Source organism: Rosa chinensis, chromosome 3, assembly GCF_002994745.2.
Source record: "Rosa chinensis cultivar Old Blush chromosome 3, RchiOBHm-V2, whole genome shotgun sequence".
Taxonomy (NCBI): Eukaryota; Viridiplantae; Streptophyta; class Magnoliopsida; order Rosales; family Rosaceae; genus Rosa; species Rosa chinensis.
In genome coordinates, this window is record NC_037090.1 from 35,309,119 (window position 1) to 35,329,305 (window position 20,187).

At 37.6% G+C, this 20,187-nt stretch overlaps 1 protein-coding gene, 2 long non-coding RNA genes and 1 pseudogene across 4 annotated transcripts; 3 read left to right on the forward strand and 1 right to left on the reverse strand.

Annotated features, from left to right (window-relative positions):
- Positions 1-350: 350 nt before the first annotated feature.
- LOC112194491 lies at positions 351-9,546 on the forward strand (annotated as a pseudogene).
- A 1,005-nt stretch (positions 9,547-10,551) lies between these two features.
- LOC112193845 lies at positions 10,552-14,708 on the forward strand. Of its 2 annotated transcripts, XR_005808132.1 has the most exons (4): positions 10,552-11,689; positions 12,121-12,231; positions 12,479-13,657; positions 14,693-14,708. It is a non-coding gene; the product is annotated as an uncharacterized LOC112193845 (long non-coding RNA). The 2 variants fall into 2 exon arrangements; XR_002934053.2 differs by lacking the exon at positions 14,693-14,708 and having other exon boundaries at positions 10,583-11,689; positions 12,479-14,389.
- A 263-nt stretch (positions 14,709-14,971) lies between these two features.
- Positions 14,972-17,628, forward strand: LOC121052133. Its single transcript, XR_005808134.1, has 3 exons — positions 14,972-15,603; positions 17,154-17,255; positions 17,356-17,628. It is a non-coding gene; the product is annotated as an uncharacterized LOC121052133 (long non-coding RNA).
- Positions 17,629-18,113: 485 nt separating this feature from the next.
- Positions 18,114-19,566, reverse strand: LOC112194492 (protein DJ-1 homolog D-like). The gene is made up of 2 exons (XM_040517042.1): positions 19,004-19,566; positions 18,114-18,497 (listed from the first exon to the last, which is right to left on the reverse strand). The coding sequence occupies exons 1-2, from the start codon at positions 19,559-19,561 to the stop codon at positions 18,114-18,116; spliced, it is 942 nt and encodes a 313-aa protein (XP_040372976.1). The 5' UTR covers positions 19,562-19,566.
- Between the last annotated feature and the right edge of the window lie 621 nt (positions 19,567-20,187).

The following is a 20,187-nucleotide window of genomic DNA, read 5'->3' on the forward strand; positions in this document are numbered from 1 at the left end:
TGCAGAAAACGAGGGAGACCCAAAGGTTTGATGGATTCTCTCCCAAGAAAGAAAGCGAGTTTGGCACAAAAAGATCCATTAATCATCAATATAGATAATCCGTCTCATGAAGATATTCCAGATTATGGTTATGTCTAAGAGACATCATTAGGGGACGCCCTGATGACAGAACCAATTCCAGAGAATAGAGAGATCTCCATAAATTACACTAGTGTACATGAGACGTTGAAGAGAAACTCTATTATCCTTGATGATGCATTTGAATATTCTATTGCTCAAGGAATCATAGAACATGATGATATTGAACCTCGCTCTGTTGAAGAATGTCAACGAAGAGAGGATTGGCCTAAATGGAAAGATGCGATCCAGGCTTAATTGAATTCACTAACAAAGAGGCAGGTATTTGGGCCTATAACGCTGACACCCCCAAGTATAAAGCCTGTTGGCCATAAATGAGTTTTTGTTAGAAAGCATAATGAGAAAAATGAGGTTGTTAGGTACAAAGCCAGCCTTGTGGTACAAGGTTCCTCACAACGCCCTGGGATCGATTACGAGGAGACATATTCTCTTGTAATGGACGTTATAATGTTCCGCTACCTTGTCAGTTTGGTAGTTTCTGAAAACTTGACATGCAGCTTATGGATGTGGTTACAGCATATCTCTATGGGGATCTAGATTCAGAGATATATATGAAGGTCCCAGATGGACTTCAATTACCCAAATCAAGTGGCTCTAAACCATGGAGCGCGTTTCTATAAGATTGAAACGCTCACTATATGGATTGAAACAATCTGGACGGATGTGGTTTAACCGTCTAAGTGACTACTTGATTGGGAAAGGATATGACAATAATGAAATATACCATGCGTGTTTATTAAAAGAACAAGTTCCGGATTTGCAATTGTAGCAGTTTATGTCGATGACAGGATCCTAATTTGAACTTTAGAGGAGTTAAGGTAAACGGCTAAGTACTTGAAATCCGAATTTGAGATGAAAGATCTTGGGAAAACACGGTTTTGTCTCAGATTAGAACTAGAGCACCGTAGTGATGGGATTATGATCCATCAGTCAGCATATACTCAGAAATTACTAAGGAGGTTTAATGAGGATAAAGCAAAGTCTGTGAGTACTCCTATGATTGGTCGTAGTCTTGAGCCTGGAAAAGATTGGTTTCGTCCAAAGGATGAGGACGAAGAATTGTTAGAGGCAGAAGTGCCCTATCTAAGTGCAATAGGCGCATTATTGTACTTAGCTCAATGCATAAGACCAGACATCTCATTCGTAGTGAACTTGTTAGCTCGACATAGTTCCGCGCTAACACGCCGCCATTGGATTAGTGTAAAGACAATCTTTCGATACTTAAAAGGTACGATTGATATGGGCTTATTTTAGCCCTACAGAGAGAAAAGAAATGACAGAAGTTTGGGATCGGACCCCATATGGCAAAACTCCAATTTCTGTAACGTAGCCGTCAACGCCACTGCCCAAAGTGGCCTGTGTCCTACTCCTCCTCCCCTCCATCATGACAGCGATGTCTTGATGGGTTTTGCTGATGTAGGGTATCTCTCTGACCCTCACAAATGTAGCTCCCAAACGGGTTATGTCTTTACCATGGGAAGCACTGCAATATCTTGGAGGTCTACAAAGCAGACCCTTGTTGCTACCTCCTCGAATCATGCAGAGATTATTGCTCTACATGAAGTAGTACATGAATGTATCTGGCTAAGGTCTATAATTAGACACATTCGAGGAACTTGTGGTTTGAAGTCTACGTACAACAAATGAACCTACATGCATTTATGAAGATAATGAAGCTTGTATTGAGAAAATTAATGAAATTAGGTTTCAACAAGGGCGACAACATCAAGCATATATCACCTAAGTTTTTTTACAATCAGCAACAACAATCACTTCTAAAGATTGAAGTAAATCAAATCTGATAAGAGGATAATTTAGCGGACTAATTTACTAAGTCGTTACCTAAATCCACCTTCGAGAAACATGTGAAGAGCATCAGATTGAGAAAGTTATCCGAACTCCCATGATTGTAGCAATTAGGGGGAGATGTTGACATCAGGGGGAGACATGATGTCTACATGTTCGATCTCGAAGAGTAAAGGACGTGTTGTGCTCTTTTTGTCCTTCGACCATGGTTATTTTTCTCCCACTAGGTTTTTGTTACCTGGAAGGTTTTTGGTGAGGCAACGATCAAAGCGTCATCACCAAGTGTGAGCGGCACAAGGGGGAGTGTTTAAGGATGTTGTATTCTAATGTGCCTCTTCAAACTAGGGTTTATTTTCTAGAGTTGTAATAGGAGAAAGTTCTAGATTTCCTAATCATATTGACATTCTATTACTTTATATGTACCTTGTAATCCCCCATATAAAGGGCTCCTATTATCAATAATACAACACACAATTTCTCTCAAATCATATTCTCCTACAACACTTTATTGAATATTGATGTTTCATTGTTTTTCGGACATGGTTATTTTCATTAGCTATGCCCCCTCTAATTTGATTATAGATTTATGGAGAGGAGATAAAAGATGTTTGACGAATTTCTTAGTCCTTAATTTAGTGCTTGAAAAGCATAGTTAATTTTATGATATATTCTCTTTCAGGGGGTAATTCAAGAAAGAAGGCCATCATCATTGTAGTGGTTGGAGGTGTAGGTCTTATTTTACTCGTTGTTGGATTTTTGATCTATTTCAGACATTCAAGGAAGCCCTAGACGGTTCGTAGAGGTATTATCTTGCTCACAACCACAGAATTTGAAGTTTCACTTTTGAGATCCTAAAGTTTGAGTCCCAAATTTCGTTATCTTACTGCTGTATTTACTGTTGGCATTTATTTTTCTTAATCCTATCTGTAAAGCAGACAAGTTTTCTTAAATGTTAATCCAAAAGCATCAAAGATACTGGACTTGTCTCTGTGTTTTCGAATATATCGAGAAAATTCACATTGCCTTGATTCTTTTCTAGGGGACATATTGGGAGCAACCGAGTTGCAAGGTCCAATGAATTATAAGTATAAAGATTTAAAGTCGGCAACAGCAAATTTTAGTGATGCAAATAAACTTGGAGAAGGAGGATTTGGGGACGTCTACAAGATAAAAGAAAATATTACACAATTAGATGCTCTGTGAAAGATTTTAATGTCAGTCCTTGGTTACACATACTTTCTCAGAGTATATTCAATTATTCTAGTTATGATTGCGTAATCTTAAGTAATTTCGTTTACAATTACATCCTTGAACAGGCAATTCTAAACAATGGGAAAACAGTTGCAGTAAAGAACTAGCTATACTCCAATCAGACAAAGCAATGACCAGTTTCGAAAATGAAGTCAAGCTTATCAGTAATGTACATAACCGGAATCTAGTTCGCCTTCTTGGATGCTGTAGCAAAGGACCAGAATTACTTCAAATATATGAATACATGGCAAACAACATTCTGGACAAATTCTTATTTGGTAGTCCTCTGCTCCTAGCCCCGGCTAGCTGTAAATCCATGCATATAAACAAATTTAAATAAAATGTGCATATGATACATTTCCTTCAACTTTAATATTCATTTGATTATTTCAAGGTCCTTTCTTCTTTTTTCCATGGAAATAGGTCAGTAAAGAGGCTCTCTCAACTAGAAGCAACGGAATGATATAATCCTCGGTACAGCTAGGGGTCTAGCCTATCTACACGAGGAATTCCATGTATGTATCATACGAAGAGATATAAAACCCAGTAACATTCTTTTGGATGATGGTTTTTAGCCAAAGAATTGCAAATTTTGGGCTGGCAAGGCTTTACCCGAGGATCAATCTCATCTTATTACCCGATTTGCAGGAACATTGTAAGCTAAAAGACTTATCTATATTTCATCACTTCTAGTGCTAGCTTGCTCTATATTGAATATTGGCTTTAACTTGATTGGTGGATAAAATCAAATGTGAAGAGCCCATGGGCTGCCTAGGTTAATTAGGTTATATATGCATCCCTAAGTTAATTAGGGAATATATATATATATATATATATATATAGCAAGGTACTGCTGACGCCAGTGTTGAAAATAGAGAGAGTTAACTAGGTAATTGGTGTATTGGGATTTTGGGTAGAGTTTATTCTCAAGCTCTAATTGTATTCTCTCCAATTGATTATAGTGAAATTTCTCGCCGGCTTCAAAAGTGGACGTAGCTCAATCACATTGATTGAGTGAACCACTATAAATTCTTGTGTTCTTGTGTTTGCTTTCTTTTTCGTTGTTTGGTTGTTCATTTAGTTCCATATCAATATTGTGTTTGTTACACTTCCGCACAACAAACTGGCATCAGAGCTCTAGTTCTGAATGGGGAGTTGATTCATTGATTGGAAACCATGGTTGACGAGAAAAAGAAAGGGACTGAGTCTTCAGGTTCTTCGCGTTGGTCAACTTCCAGGCCATCAATTGGTAATGCCAAATTTGAAGTTGAAAAGTTTAATGGCACCAACAATTTTGGCATGTGGCAGTGTGAGATGATGGATATCTTGTGTCATATAGCTCTGGAAGATAAACCTGCAGACATAGATGATGTGGAGTGGGCGAGAATTAACAAGTGGGCTTGTGGTTTTATCAGAATGTGCCTTGCTAAAGATAAGAAATTCTTTGTCATGAAAGAAACTTTTGCAAAAGAGTTGTGGAAGAAATTAGAAGACCAATATATGATCAAGAGTGCTGAAAACCGGTTTCACCTGAAGAGGCGGCTTTTCCGATTTAGTTATCGACAGGGTTTCTGTTTCTGAACACATCAGTGATTTTAATAAGATACTTCCAGATTTGTCTAATTTGGATGTGCAAATTAGTGATGAGGATAAAACTTTGTGTTTGCTAAATTCTCTTCCTGACTAGTATGAGCATCTGATTACTACTTTGTTGCATGGAAAGAATGATGTGAAATTTGATGATGTGTGTAATTCATTGATAAATAATGAGTGCTGAAAGAAAGAGAAGCAACTTCAGAATGTGTCAGGCGAAGCACTTGTAGTAAGGGGCAGATCTGATGAAAGAAAACCTACTGGAAAAAGGGGTAAATCTCGTTCCAAGTCAAAAAGTAAATTTCCTGCAAAAGATGAGTGTGCTTTTTGTCGTAGCAAAGGTCATTGGAAGAAAGATTGTCCTAAGTTGAAGAATAGAGACAAGAAGGGTTCTGAAGTGAATGTTGTAAGAGATGATGAAGATGACAATTTTGATTTTGCTTTGAGTTGTTCATTAGCTTTTGAAGATTTTGAAGAAGATGAGATTGAGTTTGCTTTGGCTAGTTCATCTGCAATTGGTTATTCTGACAAGTGGATTGTGGATTCAGGTTGTTCACATCATATGTGCCCTAATAGGGAATGGTTCTCTACTTTCAAGGAGTTGAATGGTGGAGTAGTTTTGATGGGAGACAACAGTCCTTGCAGAACAAGAGGGATTGGTACAATTCGTCTCAAGATGCATGATGGAGTAGTCAGAGAATTGACTAATGTCCAGTATGTTTCAAATTTGAAGAAAAATTTTATCTCTTTGGGAACTTTAGAATCAAAAGGGCACACAATTACATTGAAAAGTGGAGTTGCTAAAGTTGTCTCTGGTTCACTTGTGATGATGAGAGGTGAAAGGTTCAGAAATTTGTATTTTCTACAAGGGAACACAGTGACAGGTGAAACAGCAATTTCTGAGACTACAAATGATGATGATGCAGACAATACAAAATTATGGCATATGCGTCTTGGACATGCTGGTGAGAAAGCAATGCAGGGATTAGTGAAGCATGGTCAATTGAATGGTGCAAAGACAGGAAAATTAAAATTTTGTGAACATTGTGTCTTGGGAAAACAGACTAGAGTTAAATTTGGCACCGCAGTTCATCAGACTAAAGGTACTCTAGATTATGTTCACACTAATGTATGGGGACCTACCAAAACTGCATCTTTGGGAGGTTAGCATTATTATGTCTCTTTTGTTGATGATTTCTCTAGAAGAGTATGGGTGTACACCATGGAGCATAAAAATGAAGTCTTAGATATATTTGTGAAGTGGAAGAAGATGATTGAGACTCAGACTAGTCGAAAAATTAAGAGGCTCAGGTCAGATAATGGTGGTGAATACAAATCTGATCCGTTCTTGAAACTATGTCAAGATGATGGCATTGTGAAACACTTCACAGTTAGAGAGACACCACAACAGAATGGGGTGGCAGAGCGCATGAATCAGACTTTATTGGAGAAAATTCGGTGTATGTTGTCTAATGCTGGATTAGGCAAAGAATTTTGGGCTGAGGCAGTTGTGTATGCAAGCCATCTCATTAATAAGTTACCTACTGCTGCACTTGAGGGAAAAACTCCCATGGAAGTATGGTCTGGTAAACCTGCTACTGATTATCATTATTTACATATTTTTGGTTGTCTTGCTTATTTTCATGTCAGGGAAAGCAATCTTGATCCAAGGGCCAAGAAAGCTATATTCTTGGGATTTAATGAGGGTGTTAAAGGATTCAGGCTTTGGTGTCCAGATGTGAAGAAAGTTATTGTAAGCAGAGATGTGACTTTAATTTGATGAGGCTATTATGGTTGATCAAAACAAGGAGAAATATTCTGAAGAGCAGAGAATGACCGTAGAGAGTTTGCAGTAGGTGGAGTTAAAGAAAAAAATTGTTGAAACTCCAATTGATCCAGTGAGTCCTACTATTGATTCAGATGATTTAAATATTGAGGACATGAGTTGAAGTAGAGGCTCCAACCCAAGACCCTACATAGCAAGATGGACCAATTGCAACTATAAAGGGAAAAAAGAATGCTCAAAAGCCAGCTTGGCTTAATAATATGGTGACTTATGCAGTTCCAGTTACTGAAGAAGAAATTCCTACTACTTATGAAGAAGCTGTCATACATGCAGATTGTGTAGAATGGGAAAAAGCTATGGGTGAGGAGATGAACTCTCTTCACAAGAATAAAACATGGGAGTTGGTTCAGTTACCGCATGGGAAGAGAGCAATTGGTTGCAAGTGGGTGTTTGCTAAAAAATAAGGATCACGGTACAAGGCTAGGTTGGTAGCTAAAGGCTATGCACAAAAAGAAGGAATTGACTACAATGAGGTATTTTCTCCTGTTGTTAAGCATTCTTCTATTCGTATTTTATTAGCCTTGGTTGCACAGTTTGATCTGGAGTTAGCACAGCTTGATGTAAAAACTGCTTTCTTACATGGTGAATTAAAAGAAGAGATATATATGACTCAGCCAGAAGGATTTAAAATTGCTGGTAAAGAAAATTGGGTCTGCAAACTACATAAATCATTGTATGGTTTGAAACAGTCTCCAAGGCAGTGGTACAAGCGGTGTGATAAATTTATGTTCGTTCAGAGGTACACTCGGAGTCGTTATGATCCATGTGTTTATTTTCGCAAGCTACAAGATGGGACCTTCATTTATTTGCTCTTATATGTTGATGATATGTTAATTGCATCTAAGAGTAAGGTGGAGATAAATAAATTGAAATCACAATTGAGTGGTGAATTTGAGATGAAGGACTTAGGAGAAGCTAAAAAGATTTTGGGCATGGAAATTGAAAGAGATAAATCAAGAGACAAAGTTTGTTTGTAACAAAAGCAATATTTGAAGAAGGTACTGCATCAGTTTGGCATAAATGATAAATCTAAACCTGTAAGTACCCCTCTTGCCTCTTACTTTAAGCTTAAATCTACTATGTCTCCTAGCATAGATGATGAAGTGAAATATATGGCCAAAGTTCCTTATGCTAGTGCTGTTGATAGCTTGATGTATTGTATGGTGTGTACTAGACTGGATATTTCACAGGCCTTAAGTGTGGTGAGCAGATATATGCATACCCAGGTAAAGGTCATTGGCAAGCAGTAAAGTGGATTCTACGGTATAGTCTTGGTACTGTGGATGTTGAATTGGTTTTTCAGCAGGATAAGATGAGTCAGTGTGTTGTTGGATATGTGGACTCTGATTGGATAAGTGTCGATCTACTACAGCCTATGTGTTTACTATTGCTAGTGGACCGGTGAGTTGGAAGTCGAATTTGCAATCTACAATTGCTTTGTCAACTACAGAAGTTGAATACATGGAGGTATCAGAGGGTGAAAAAGAAGCAGTTTGGCTTCGTAGTTTGCTTAAGGACTTGGGAATTATTCAAGAATATGTGGATATTTTTTTGTGACAGTCAAAGTGCTATTCATTTGGCAGAGAACCAAGTTACTTATGCTCGTACTAAACATATCAATGTCAAATTTCACAAGATGGGTCAGATGGTGGAGGATGGTGATGTTCAACTCCTCAAAATTGGAAATGCAGATAATCCAGCTGATATGTTGACAAAGTCAGTTCCATTGAGCAAGTTCAAGCATTGCTTGAACTTGATAGGTGTTTGTAGAATTTGAAATTCCCTACGGGGATGTCCGAGCGGCGATTGGTTTTTGAAGTTCTATTTTGGAGAATTTACATCAAGTAAAGCCAAGGTGGAGATTATTGAATATTGACTTTAATTTGATTGGTGGACAAAATCAAATGTGAAGAGCCTATGGGCTGCCTAGGTTAATTAGGTTATATATGCATCCCTAAGTTAATTAGGGAATATATATAGCCAAGTACTGCAGCCGCCAGTGTTGAAAATAGAGAGACTTAACTAGGTAATTGGTGTATTGGGATTTTGGGTAGAGTTTATTCTCAAGCTCTAATTGTATTCTCTCCAATTGATTATAGTGAAATTTCTCGCCGGCTCCGAAAATGGACGTAGCTCAATCACATTGATTGAGTGAACCACTATAAATTCTTGTATTCTTGTGTTTACTTTCTTTTTCGTTGTTTGGTTGTTCATCTAGTTCCATATCAATATTGTGTTTGTTACGCTTCCGCACAACACTATAATGTATACAACCATGAAGGCCTCAATCCCTCAAGGGGTGATACTTGAAGCTCATCGCTCTTTTTTTTAACATTAATTTGATATTGTGTGACAGAGGATACACAGCACCTGAATATGCACTCCATGGTCAATTGTCAGAAAAGGTGGATACCTATAGCTATGGAGTATTAGTCCTGGAAATTGTAAGCGGGCAAAAGACCAGTGAAATAAAATCTGATGCTATGGGTGAATTTCTCCTCGAAAAGGTAAGTTCGAAACTCTATATCCTTCTTTAAGTCTTATAGTACCTGATGATGATGCACATCTCACCTTTTATCACATTAATGACTAGGCCTGGAAACTCTATGAGAACGGCCAGCAGTTGGAGTAGGTCGATGAAACATTGGATCCCAATGATTATGAAGCAGAAGATGTGAAAAAAGATAGTTGAGATTGCTCTAATGTGCACTCAATCATCACCTGCTCTAAGGCCAACAATGTCTGAAATTGTTGTTTTACTCAAAAGCACAGGCTCTTGGGTAAATAGGTCGCTTACTAGGCCTATGTATGTTGATTCTGACCATAAAAGAGTACGGGTGGACACGTCAACTTCTACTGGTTCCTCATCATCTAATGCTACTGCATCCATCTCTCAACTTTCAGGTCACTAAACTTTGTCGGAAGACGCTGTGTGTGTGTGTGTAATGGAACTGCATGTACATATATATGGGTGATGGTTTATTCTCTTCAAACTTTGGGGTTTCGATTTAAAATTCTCTTTCCGTATTTGAAAATAGTGTTCAACAATTTTGGCTATTAGTGAGTTTCCTCACCATGTTTTGTCTAGAAATTAACGCCTAATGGCTGAGCTATGTAAATATTTTTCACTTACTGTGAAATTATATGTTTTAGTAATGCATAAACTAGGCTTCCTTCTATGCCAAAGGTTGGAAGGTTTACTCTCATAGCTTAATAAGGATGAGGTGTTTCAAGAATTTGGTTGATTAATCGGAAGAAAGCTACTATTCTCAGGCTCCACTTTGGAAGACATGAATGCTGACAGTTATTGAGCTGTCTCCACTTCTTAGAACTGTTCCCAAGGCTTTTGGAAGTTCTAATCTCAAGATGTCTTTCACAGTTTCACCATTATATGGGAAGGGTGGAGATGCCATTGGATACGGACTCAGAACCAAAATTTAAATCATTCAGCTCACAGTACAAATTATAGAGGAAGAGTGATGAACATTAGTGAAAAGTATAACTAATTAAGCGCAAACAATGGCCTGGCTAAATGACAGTATTATACTGAGATAGCTAACTATATCTATACTATTATAAAGAGAAAAGAGCTTGCTCTCCATAACTGATTTTTTTTACCAATTTACTTTTTGTATATTAAAATACTTTAAATCAGAAATAATCAATAGAGATAATAAAGTTAATTAATGAAATAAAAAATAAAAATAAAAATAAAATTAAATGTAGTAAAAAGTGAAAATTCCCACTATTTTTAACTACCTCCCCCACACACTTTTTAAAAAAAAACAAAAAAAAACAAATAAACAATCTTCCTACACACAAAAGTGCGTAGGCCAATGCTAGTCTCTATTAATAAAGCGAGCAGCCGTTTACTGTTTATCTTGGGGAAACTTTCGAACTTCCGACTTTGCCCCTGTTTTTGCTCATGATTTACAGAGAAACAGAAAGGAGACAGGTGGCTCGCATGCAAAATAGAAAGGAAGGAGACGACATCCGGCTTCTGCGGATGGTTTTGGCACGGTATTTCCCATGGTTTTGATATGATGGGAGACGGAGATATCAACGAGAGCTTTGATCTGGATTCTGCCGACATAGAGAAAAAGTTCAGCCAGACAGAGAGTGAGGTTGAGAAGAAAAAGTTCAGAAGAATCCAAAACCGCAAGCGCCAAACAGCAATCGGCAAGCTTTTCAGATCAAAAACAAAGAATCCAAAACAAACCCAGACCAATGCGTGCGTAATTGAGCTCATTTGGTCAAATCGGAATATCTGATTGAGCATCCATTTGATCAATCGGAGGATCCAATTCAGCAATCAGATATCTTTGATATATTGAGGTTCAACCGTTCAGGTAAGCTTCTTATTTGGTCGATTGGTCTGACAGTTTGGTTTTGAATTTTGGGTGCGATTGATTGGATTTTGTATTTCGGTGCATGCAATTTTGGGTAGTGCGTGTGACTGCGGTTTTGTGGGTGACAGAGATTTTGTCTGTGTTCTCTCACTTGAAATCAAACTCATATTGCAAGTGTGCTGGGTTTTCCTTCACGTCTGCTTATTATTATACAGTTGAAAAGTACAAAAGGATTACCTAAATGGAAGGAAGAAGATACAAAGAACAAAAAGGAAGAGGATTTGTAATAGGTTTCGTTTATGTAATTTGATGAGTTTAATGGATAGTTTTTTATTTATTTATTTATTTTGGATGCATGCGATGTTGTAATATTTGTTCTTAGTTTTTGGTGGACAAAGAAAATGATTGATCATGGGGAATGGTATGATCGCTTTCAAGGTGAAGGGTTTGCTCTGACTTGATCTGGGTTTTCCCCTTTTTCTTATTTTGACTCAGTTTGTGGTTCTAATTTGAATAGTTCACTCTTCACAATATAATACTAGACTCTGTTAAAGAGAGGCAGAGAGAGGGAGATAGAGTTGCAGCATGCCTGTAGATAAGAGAAGAGAGAGGGAGATACAGTCTTCGTATTTTGAAATCAAGCAGAGGAAGATAATTATATTCTGAAATAGTGGGAATTGCAGAAAGGTCAGAGAAGAAACTGAAGGTAAGGAAAAAGGTTATGCCTGTGTTACCAATAATTCGACCAATATGTGATTGTTGAGGGTTTTTGCTTTTGTCTGCCAAAAGGTTATTAACTAATAACTAGAGAGAACAAGATAACCATGTGGTCTTTATTTCCTTGCTATATTGAAGTCTGGAAGTATACACATACATATGTAGCTCTGATACCAAATGAATTGATATGTTTGCTTTAATTGGCTGCATCTATTTTGTAATCACATTAATTGATGTATAGATTAGGTTCTGAAGACATCCAATTGACTTCTTGCATAGAGGAATTAAAACTTTAGTTTGGAAATAAAAATAATTATGCTTTACATATGTAAAATCTCAAAAATATCAGTTAAAAGACGTTAAATTTATGTAAAACATTTTGTGAAATCTTGACTTATTTCTCTCTTAATGTGTGAAAAGAAGGTGAAACTAGACGATAGAAGTTCCAAGGACCGTAGTCTAGATGAATCAGAGGGAAGGATTCAGTAGACAGCTATTCATTTGGGGCTTGAAAATCAGGGAGATGAGAAGGTTAGATTATAGAAACCCTCACATCTTCGTTGACATAGCAGATAATTTTTAAATGTTTAAGCATTGGAAACCAGCCTAACTTTTCAAAGTTTGGTCATGTTTTATGCCTGTTTTTAAGAAGTAAATGTATAAATTTTCCATCTAACAGCAAATGATATTTTCATGGTAATTGAAATCACTTTCACTTTACCTAATTCAGTTCAAGTCTTCAACCTTTGTAGGTAACATTATTTTTTGTTTTTGGCAGAATGACATGAAGAATTTCACTACATTGATTGTGGATATGATGAAAAAAGAGAAACCATTTGCTTCTCAAGGAGGTCCTATCATTATTGTTCAAACCTTACAAGACCTTTAGCTAACCAAAATGGATTACAAAGGCTAAAGTAGGAACACACTATAAATTATTGCAATGCATTTGAATTGAATTATAAATATAGGGTATTATAGAAAATCCATAATTTGGCAATGCTTTTTGTTACACATTCCCCTGAAATATGTTACAGTTTATCATTGCCTCATGTTCTTAAATAAATGATATTTAGCTCTCTCCTGTTTCATTACAACAACATCTATTTGATAAATTCTTTGATAAGTTTTACCAGAGTAATATTGGCCGACTTTTGCCTTACTAATTTGCAATGATATCTTCAGTTATATGCAAGATTATCTCCCCTGTCAGTGCTTCTACTCCTGCTGGATTGTAAATGAAAGATCAGTTTGTTTTTTCACTTCCATTTGCAATAAAATCCAATTTCATTTACAGGATTTGTTACAATATAAAATAATCATAATAAATCAAACAAAGATTAATTGCACACCCGAGCACCACACTCATGCGCGTGCAGGAAGGCTAGTTACATATTAAACCAACCAAGACCAAAGCGCCCGTGCAGGAAGGCTAGTTACATATTAAACCAACCAAAACCAAAGTTTCCATCTGAAGCATACCTTATAGAAAAACAAGTTTCATTGGGAACAGAACTTGCATGGAAGATGACATGCATATATTGGTTTAAAAGCAGAGTAAAACTGTTTCTGCATAAATAGATACATCAACTTTAGTTCTTCACAACTTCACATACATTGTGATTCTCTTACGGATTAAATATGTAGAGATTATTCTTACATTTTTGTATGTATATTGTCTTAATTCGTGTTCTTGTATCAGTTCATGAACATCTCACCTAGTAGCTAGAGAGAAACTATAACAACAATTCGTGAGGTATCCAAAGTTGTAAAGTTATAGATGACAGGCAGAGATTTGAATCAGTAAAGGAACTGATGCGATTTGAATGAGAACTGAAAAGATGACAACGGGAACGGAATCTGGATCATTTCAAGGAACAAAGGTGCAAGAGTAATCTGGGTATCCACTGCTGAAAAGTCATCTTAAGAACGAAACTGCCCTGGCTTCCCAACGCAGGTTTGGTAACCTTCAGAATCTGGTTCATCTTTATTGTATGTTTCTTTATTACTGCAACTTCTTTGCATTTTTTTTTTTTGGTCTGCAATTTCTTTGTATGAGAAATAGGTCAAAGAGAGGCTCTCTAAAAGTCTAAATGGGAGGAACAGATTGATATATCAATCGTGGATACGACTATGGCTCTAGCCTACTTAATGAAATTACTCACTGGATAATATACATTGGTCACCTTGCTACTGCCTAGCTATTAGATGAAACCTACCTATAAAGTTGAACTGTCTGAAAAAAGAAACGTGTTACTGTAGGAAGAAATTATCTTGGTTAAACTCAAGTGAAAGGCATGTCTTATGTACAAGGATATGCATCTGAACGAGATGATCTGCATACTGCTTAGACAATCCTGATGCTCTTTTCCTAGTTCTCCCCCGGAATTGGGATATCAACTACATGGGCAAGCTCACAGATCTACTACATCTTATTAGATTAGTAGATAACCAGATATTGTATTTTGGCTCTTGATTTCAACAATGATTTTCATGGGATGGAAATGAATCAAAGAATATTTTATAAATCTTGACATGGTTGCAGAAAATAACAATTTCAGATTTGTCATTACACATCTGTAGCCCTCAAGTAGATCTACATTGCCAAACCCTTCATTAACATGATCTGAAGTCCAGTGATAGCAGAAGTATTGCAAAAAAGCAGAATGCGTAATATGAAAAAAATCTAATACTGGGTTGATTTATAATTTGATAATCTGTCCATGTCCTCTTTCTTTTTTTTTTCTTTTGGCTCAAAATGTCCCGACATTCGAACGCCAACAATGTGTGTAAGTTGCTCCGGCAAGTCTCGATTCTGGGAGTTGCCTCGACTAAACTCTAAAGTGGCTTAACCTTGGGTGAATCTTGCAAGTTTGGGAGTGTAGTGTTCATTGGAGTTTTGTTTGTGCATTTACATTTGATTCTGTTTTACTTTGGAAATAATCTCCAACAATTTTGACTAATGCAGAATTTCCTTGCTGCTCTTTCCTAGACAGTTAAAACGCTAGGGTATATATGAAGGATACTGGCATTGACCTACACCAGGTCCTACACTATCTCGATCGGATGGGTTCCTAAAGCATATATCAGAGATTTGAGAAAATTAGGAACGATGTCACCAATACAGTCCTCTCATCTACTGTAAAGTGACCGAGAGATTCAATCATCCCACCCATAAAAAACTGTGTTCAGACATTCAGGTGACAGCTCCCTGAGAGTATTACCTCTATAGAACTAGGGTCCTTGACCCAAAGTACCAAAATAACAAAAAATTATCCCATTTACCCCAGCACCAGATTTTTATTCCCACTAACCCAATTTACAGTAAAATGACTATTATGCCCTCAACCTAATTAAATAACTACTATCCTGCCATTCTCTCTCTCACTCATCCCTCCAAGCTGCTCTCTCTTTTTCATTCTCCGATTCTCCGATCTGCAATCTCTCTCTCTCTCTCTCCCCGTCGTGGATGCTCCGGAACCGGAAGACGAATCTGATCGCCTCACCTCGTCTAGCCTGACCCGGCCCTTCACCTCCCAGTATGCCAGCTCGTACCAGATCGAGCTACTCAACGGAGCCCCACATGGCTTCTCCTGAACTCGGCCGAAGTCAAATTGGAGAACCGAGTGACTGCATGAGGATGACTCGACGGTTTCAGTGGTGATGGATGTGAAATGGAGTGAGGAAGAGGGTTTGGAAAGCTTGGGGAGGAGTCCAGCCGGCTCGAATCAACTAAAGACCTCAGAGTTCATGTATGAGGGTTTTAAGCATGGATGGGATGGCGAGGAGCTTGGTTGATCAGCTCACTTTGCCTGTAGCATGCAGAAAGATGCCGAAGAGCTATTTGAGCTCCCTTTTCTCAGGTACAAAGAAAAGGAGTTGTTTTTGGCATTTGCGGCTAAGGTATAAAATTCATGTGTTATTATTATTGTTCTGAGTTTTCTTTTTGCACAGATGAATGTGATGGGTCAATGGCTTTGAAATTAATGAATTATAAATGAAGGTGGCTCTGTGATTTCCTAGTTGTTTTATGGAAAAATGGAGATGTGTATGATGGGTTTGAATTGATATAATAGACTTTTTGAATTGATGTAATGTTCTCATTTTTTTCTTTATTCAAAGTTTTATTTGTCTAAATCTAGGAAGATTAGTTCCTATTCTGGTGACTGAAAGTTCTATTGGGGGGCAATACATGGCTGATAGTCGTCTATTGGGGGGCAATAGATGTTTTGAATTGATGTAATCTCCTCTTTTTTTTTCTTTAATCAAAGTTTTATTTGTGTAGTTTTAGGAAGATTAATTACCATTTCGGTAATCTAAACGTCTATTGGGGGGCAATAGACGTCTACTGGGGGGCAATACATGGCTGATAGTCGTCTATTGGGGGCCAATAGACGTCTATTAGAGGGCAATAGATGTCTATTGGGGGCAAAAAAACTTTCCGGTGAGATTTTCAGCAAGTTCCGGTGGGCGGCAGCCGGTGACCGAAATCCGGCGGCCGGTGACAGGATTCCGGTGATCGGTGACAGGATTCCGGCGATCGGTGACCGGATTCCGGCGGCCGGTGATGAGCTCTGGCGAAGTCTCCTATGGTTTCTCTCTCTTCCATTTTCTCTATCTCTCTCTCTAAGTAACAAAGGGGTGAGGGGTAAAATGGTATTAAAAAAAATTAAAAACAAAAAAAAATCTTAATGGGGTATTAGGGAAGACTTCCTTAGAGTGTATTGGGTAAGGGAGAATTAAAAAAACTTAATGGGGTAAGTGAGAAAAAAATCCCTAGAAATGGGGTAAATGGACAAAACTCATAGAACGAATATCGGATATGCAACCCGCAAAAAGCAAAAAATTCTAGCCTTCAACTTGACATCAAATTTCTAATGCAAACCAACATTACTTCCAAACATGCATGAAATATATACAGATCATTGTACCCTTATACATTCATTTACGCCACCTGAACACATGTTCTTATTTATTTTACATGGAGACTTATAGTTCTTGTTCTTTCATGTTAGAATATGTGGACTTAACATTATCTTAATCACATTGAGATAAAACCAGTTGATTTAATCCTATGTAAATAACAAGAAGCACATGAATATAACTCTAATTCTGGTTATCTATTGAGGAGTATGTCTCTTAATAGAAGTAGGAAGCTCATTAGTAATTAACCTGGATTACATCGAGTATTTGTGATAAATTCTAAGTCTCCTATCTAGATAAACATGAAGCAGTGTTGGACTCCTTATGGGATGAGTCTAACTCGTGTGTTTTGGCCAATATAAATAGGGAGCAAAGTCCCTGTATTCACCACTAGTTTTTTGCATATTGTTCAGCCCCATTCTGAAGCTTTTGGTGTTGATATACAAAAGGCTTCTAGCTCCATTTCTGCTGTTTTTCATTCTCGTTCCAGTTGCTCGAGATGTCTAACATTGGTCAAGTTGTTTCTGCAGGGATTCAAAGTGCCATTGATCCAGGTGGAGTCCTAGTTCCGCTAGGAAAGCTATTCTGCAGTTTCTGTGTGGTTGTTGTGCAGCTGGTTTAATTGATATTGTGTATGTGTTGTATGATATGATCTTGTGGTTGATGTGTTGTTTGTGGCATCATGTAGATTTAACATTTCATTCTCACTTCTTTTTTATTTATGGATCACAGATATTACATGGAAACATCTGACCTGGTAGATGGCCATTAGAATGATACTCGAACAGCAAGCAATGCCATCATCTGAGAAATGAAGTCGGGATGGCCCAGCCAAACAGCTCCAGTTACCAGATTTCCATCTGTAATAGAACTATCTATTGGATCAGGTTCCACCCATTTTACTTCTGACAAAACTACATTGACCCTGACCGTTGGGTGTGCAGTACATTTCCATCCCTGCAATGTAGCCAAAAAATAACAATTCTGACATGCTAAACAGCTTCAAATGTAATAAGTAAAATATCCACCGATAAGCAACAGAAAAGAACATCTCATATCCAAGTTAATATTTACACTTCTGATGTGGTTAGCATGGTATAACAAAACAGTATCTGTAATTCTATATATCAGTCATTTGACTGCACTCGCTGCAGTAATCTATTTTTTGAAATAAAAGCATTATCCAGATGTGTTATAGAGAAACATCACGACTTTAACCACCAATAATATAGGATACAACATTAGAATCCAAAAAACAAAAATATCAATGAGGAGGTGCAAATCAATATATATAGGCAGGAAATATGAGTTCTTCGCAGAGATGCAAACTAATAAGTTGATGACATGAAAAACAGATACCATCCCTCTTTACAAATGAGTAGAGCTGATGATCCACCACTTACACTTAATTTATTTAGTTACTACAGTACAAACTGAATAAACCCTTTTCACTAGACTTTAAATTCCGGTAAAATGAGTGTACAAATTGTTTAATAAGTGAATCTGTAAATTGCCCTTACCTGCAGAACACCAGCAGCAGCTAAAATCTGCCGACCCTGGCAAATGGATGCAACTAGTTTCCTTGCTCCCATAAAATGTTTCACTAATGCAATAACCTTCTCATTCAATGCCAAATACTCTGGGGCACGACCTCCAGGGACTACAAGAGCATCGTACCTTGTGGCATCTATAGTTTCAAAGTTGGCTGTCAAAATGAAATTATGGCCTGGCTTCTCACTGTAGGTTTGGTCACCTTCAAAATCATGGACTGCAGTTGCACATACATCGCCAGCTTTCCTCTTGGGGCAAACTGCATCAACATGGCATCCAAGTGCTAGAAGTGACTGAAAAGTCTCACAATCTTCCATGAAGTCCTGCAGGTTGATAAAGTAAATTATGCTTAGCAAATGTGAGATATCTAATATTTCCATTGTTGGCGACAACCATAGGTAGGTAGTAAGAATCAGTTTACAGAACCAGGTCACGGAACCCTCTCAAACTTGTTAGTGGAAAAAAAACGCCAAGTGCCTACTTGGTATTGTTCCGTGTTGTTTCAAGATAATATATGTCAAGGGGATGGTCCCCATTTTTAATATGTCAAGTTTCTTTTTGTGTTCATTTATACAGGGGTGTATAATTGTATATTATCAAGGAAAAACTGTTACATATGGCAAATATTTTATGTGTCAAATGTATATATAGTATTCAGTTGTTAGTTTGTTACCAGAGAAATCTGGACACATGGTTTAAAATAACAATAATGATGTTGATAATCTTAAATGAGTATCATAGTCTTATAGTGATAAACATGGTTTTGGATATATTGATTATATCACAACCTATATTCCTTGTGGCAATACAAGATAAAAGCAAAACTTACTCCACAAAGAAACAGGATCCTTCTCTCTGAACTAATTATGTGTCCTCCCAATGCCTTGACAAAAAGCCTCATGAACTCAGCATTACCTTCATATGTAACCCCAGTAATTATATTACCATCGGCGATACACGTCCCCATGGTATCAGGTTCCACCCACTGAGCGCCCCCAGCAAGGAGTACAGGTCTCATAGGTGGGAACCCTGTGCAGTTGCGCCCCTTAACCAAGCCTGCAGCTGCTAAGACCAATACCCCAGTAATTATATTACCATCGGCGATACACGTCCCCATGGTATCAGGTTCCACCCACTGAGCGCCCCCAGCAAGGAGTACAGGTCTCATAGGTGGGAACCCTGTGCAGTTGCGCCCCTTAACCAAGCCTGCAGCTGCTAAGACCAATACCCCACGGCCCATAGCAGCAATTATCTTCCTGGACGCGGCAAACTTGTTGACCAATTCTAAAACCGATGCATCCATAGCAAAATACTCAGGAGATCGTCCTCCGGGAATTATTATTCCATCATAGTTGCTATATATATTCGATGTCATCAAACGTTGCATTCAGAGCAAAGTTGTGACCATGTGATTCCGGATGAGTCTGCATGGAAAGTAAAAGAAGCAGATCCCAAAATAAACAAAAGGAATTGGTATTAGATAATCAATATAGATTTCACAATTTGTAACGTATCAAAAACATATACCTGGACTCTGAGTTTTACACTCTTTCATTCTTTTTTACAGAAACTAGTTCTAGTGTATGGTTACTTAGTTTATCAGTCAAAAGTGATGATATATATGGATGACCTGGTGAGCAGAAGTGTGTTGATGAATGCGGTGCGGCAGTAGTCACCGGCTTTCTGAAAGCTAGAAGACAAAGCTTGAAGGTGAAGTAAAATAGAGAGAAAAGAGAGAAAGCTCTCTAATTGTATTAAGCAAATGATCGAGAAATGTAGTACAGGGTTTATATAGTAGCTAGAAGAGAAGAGGATAACAGACACATGTCAGCTCACAACGTAACCTGAGCTAATTACTAACAGAAAGCTTAATTAGCACAAAACCACGTAATTAACCCTAATTAAAGAAAAGCTTAAACTAATTAAGCATACATGTTACATGGTTAACACGCCTCCTCAGCTTGATGTGAGGTAAGCAACATCAAGCTGTCACAAAGATAAGTATGTTGAGGT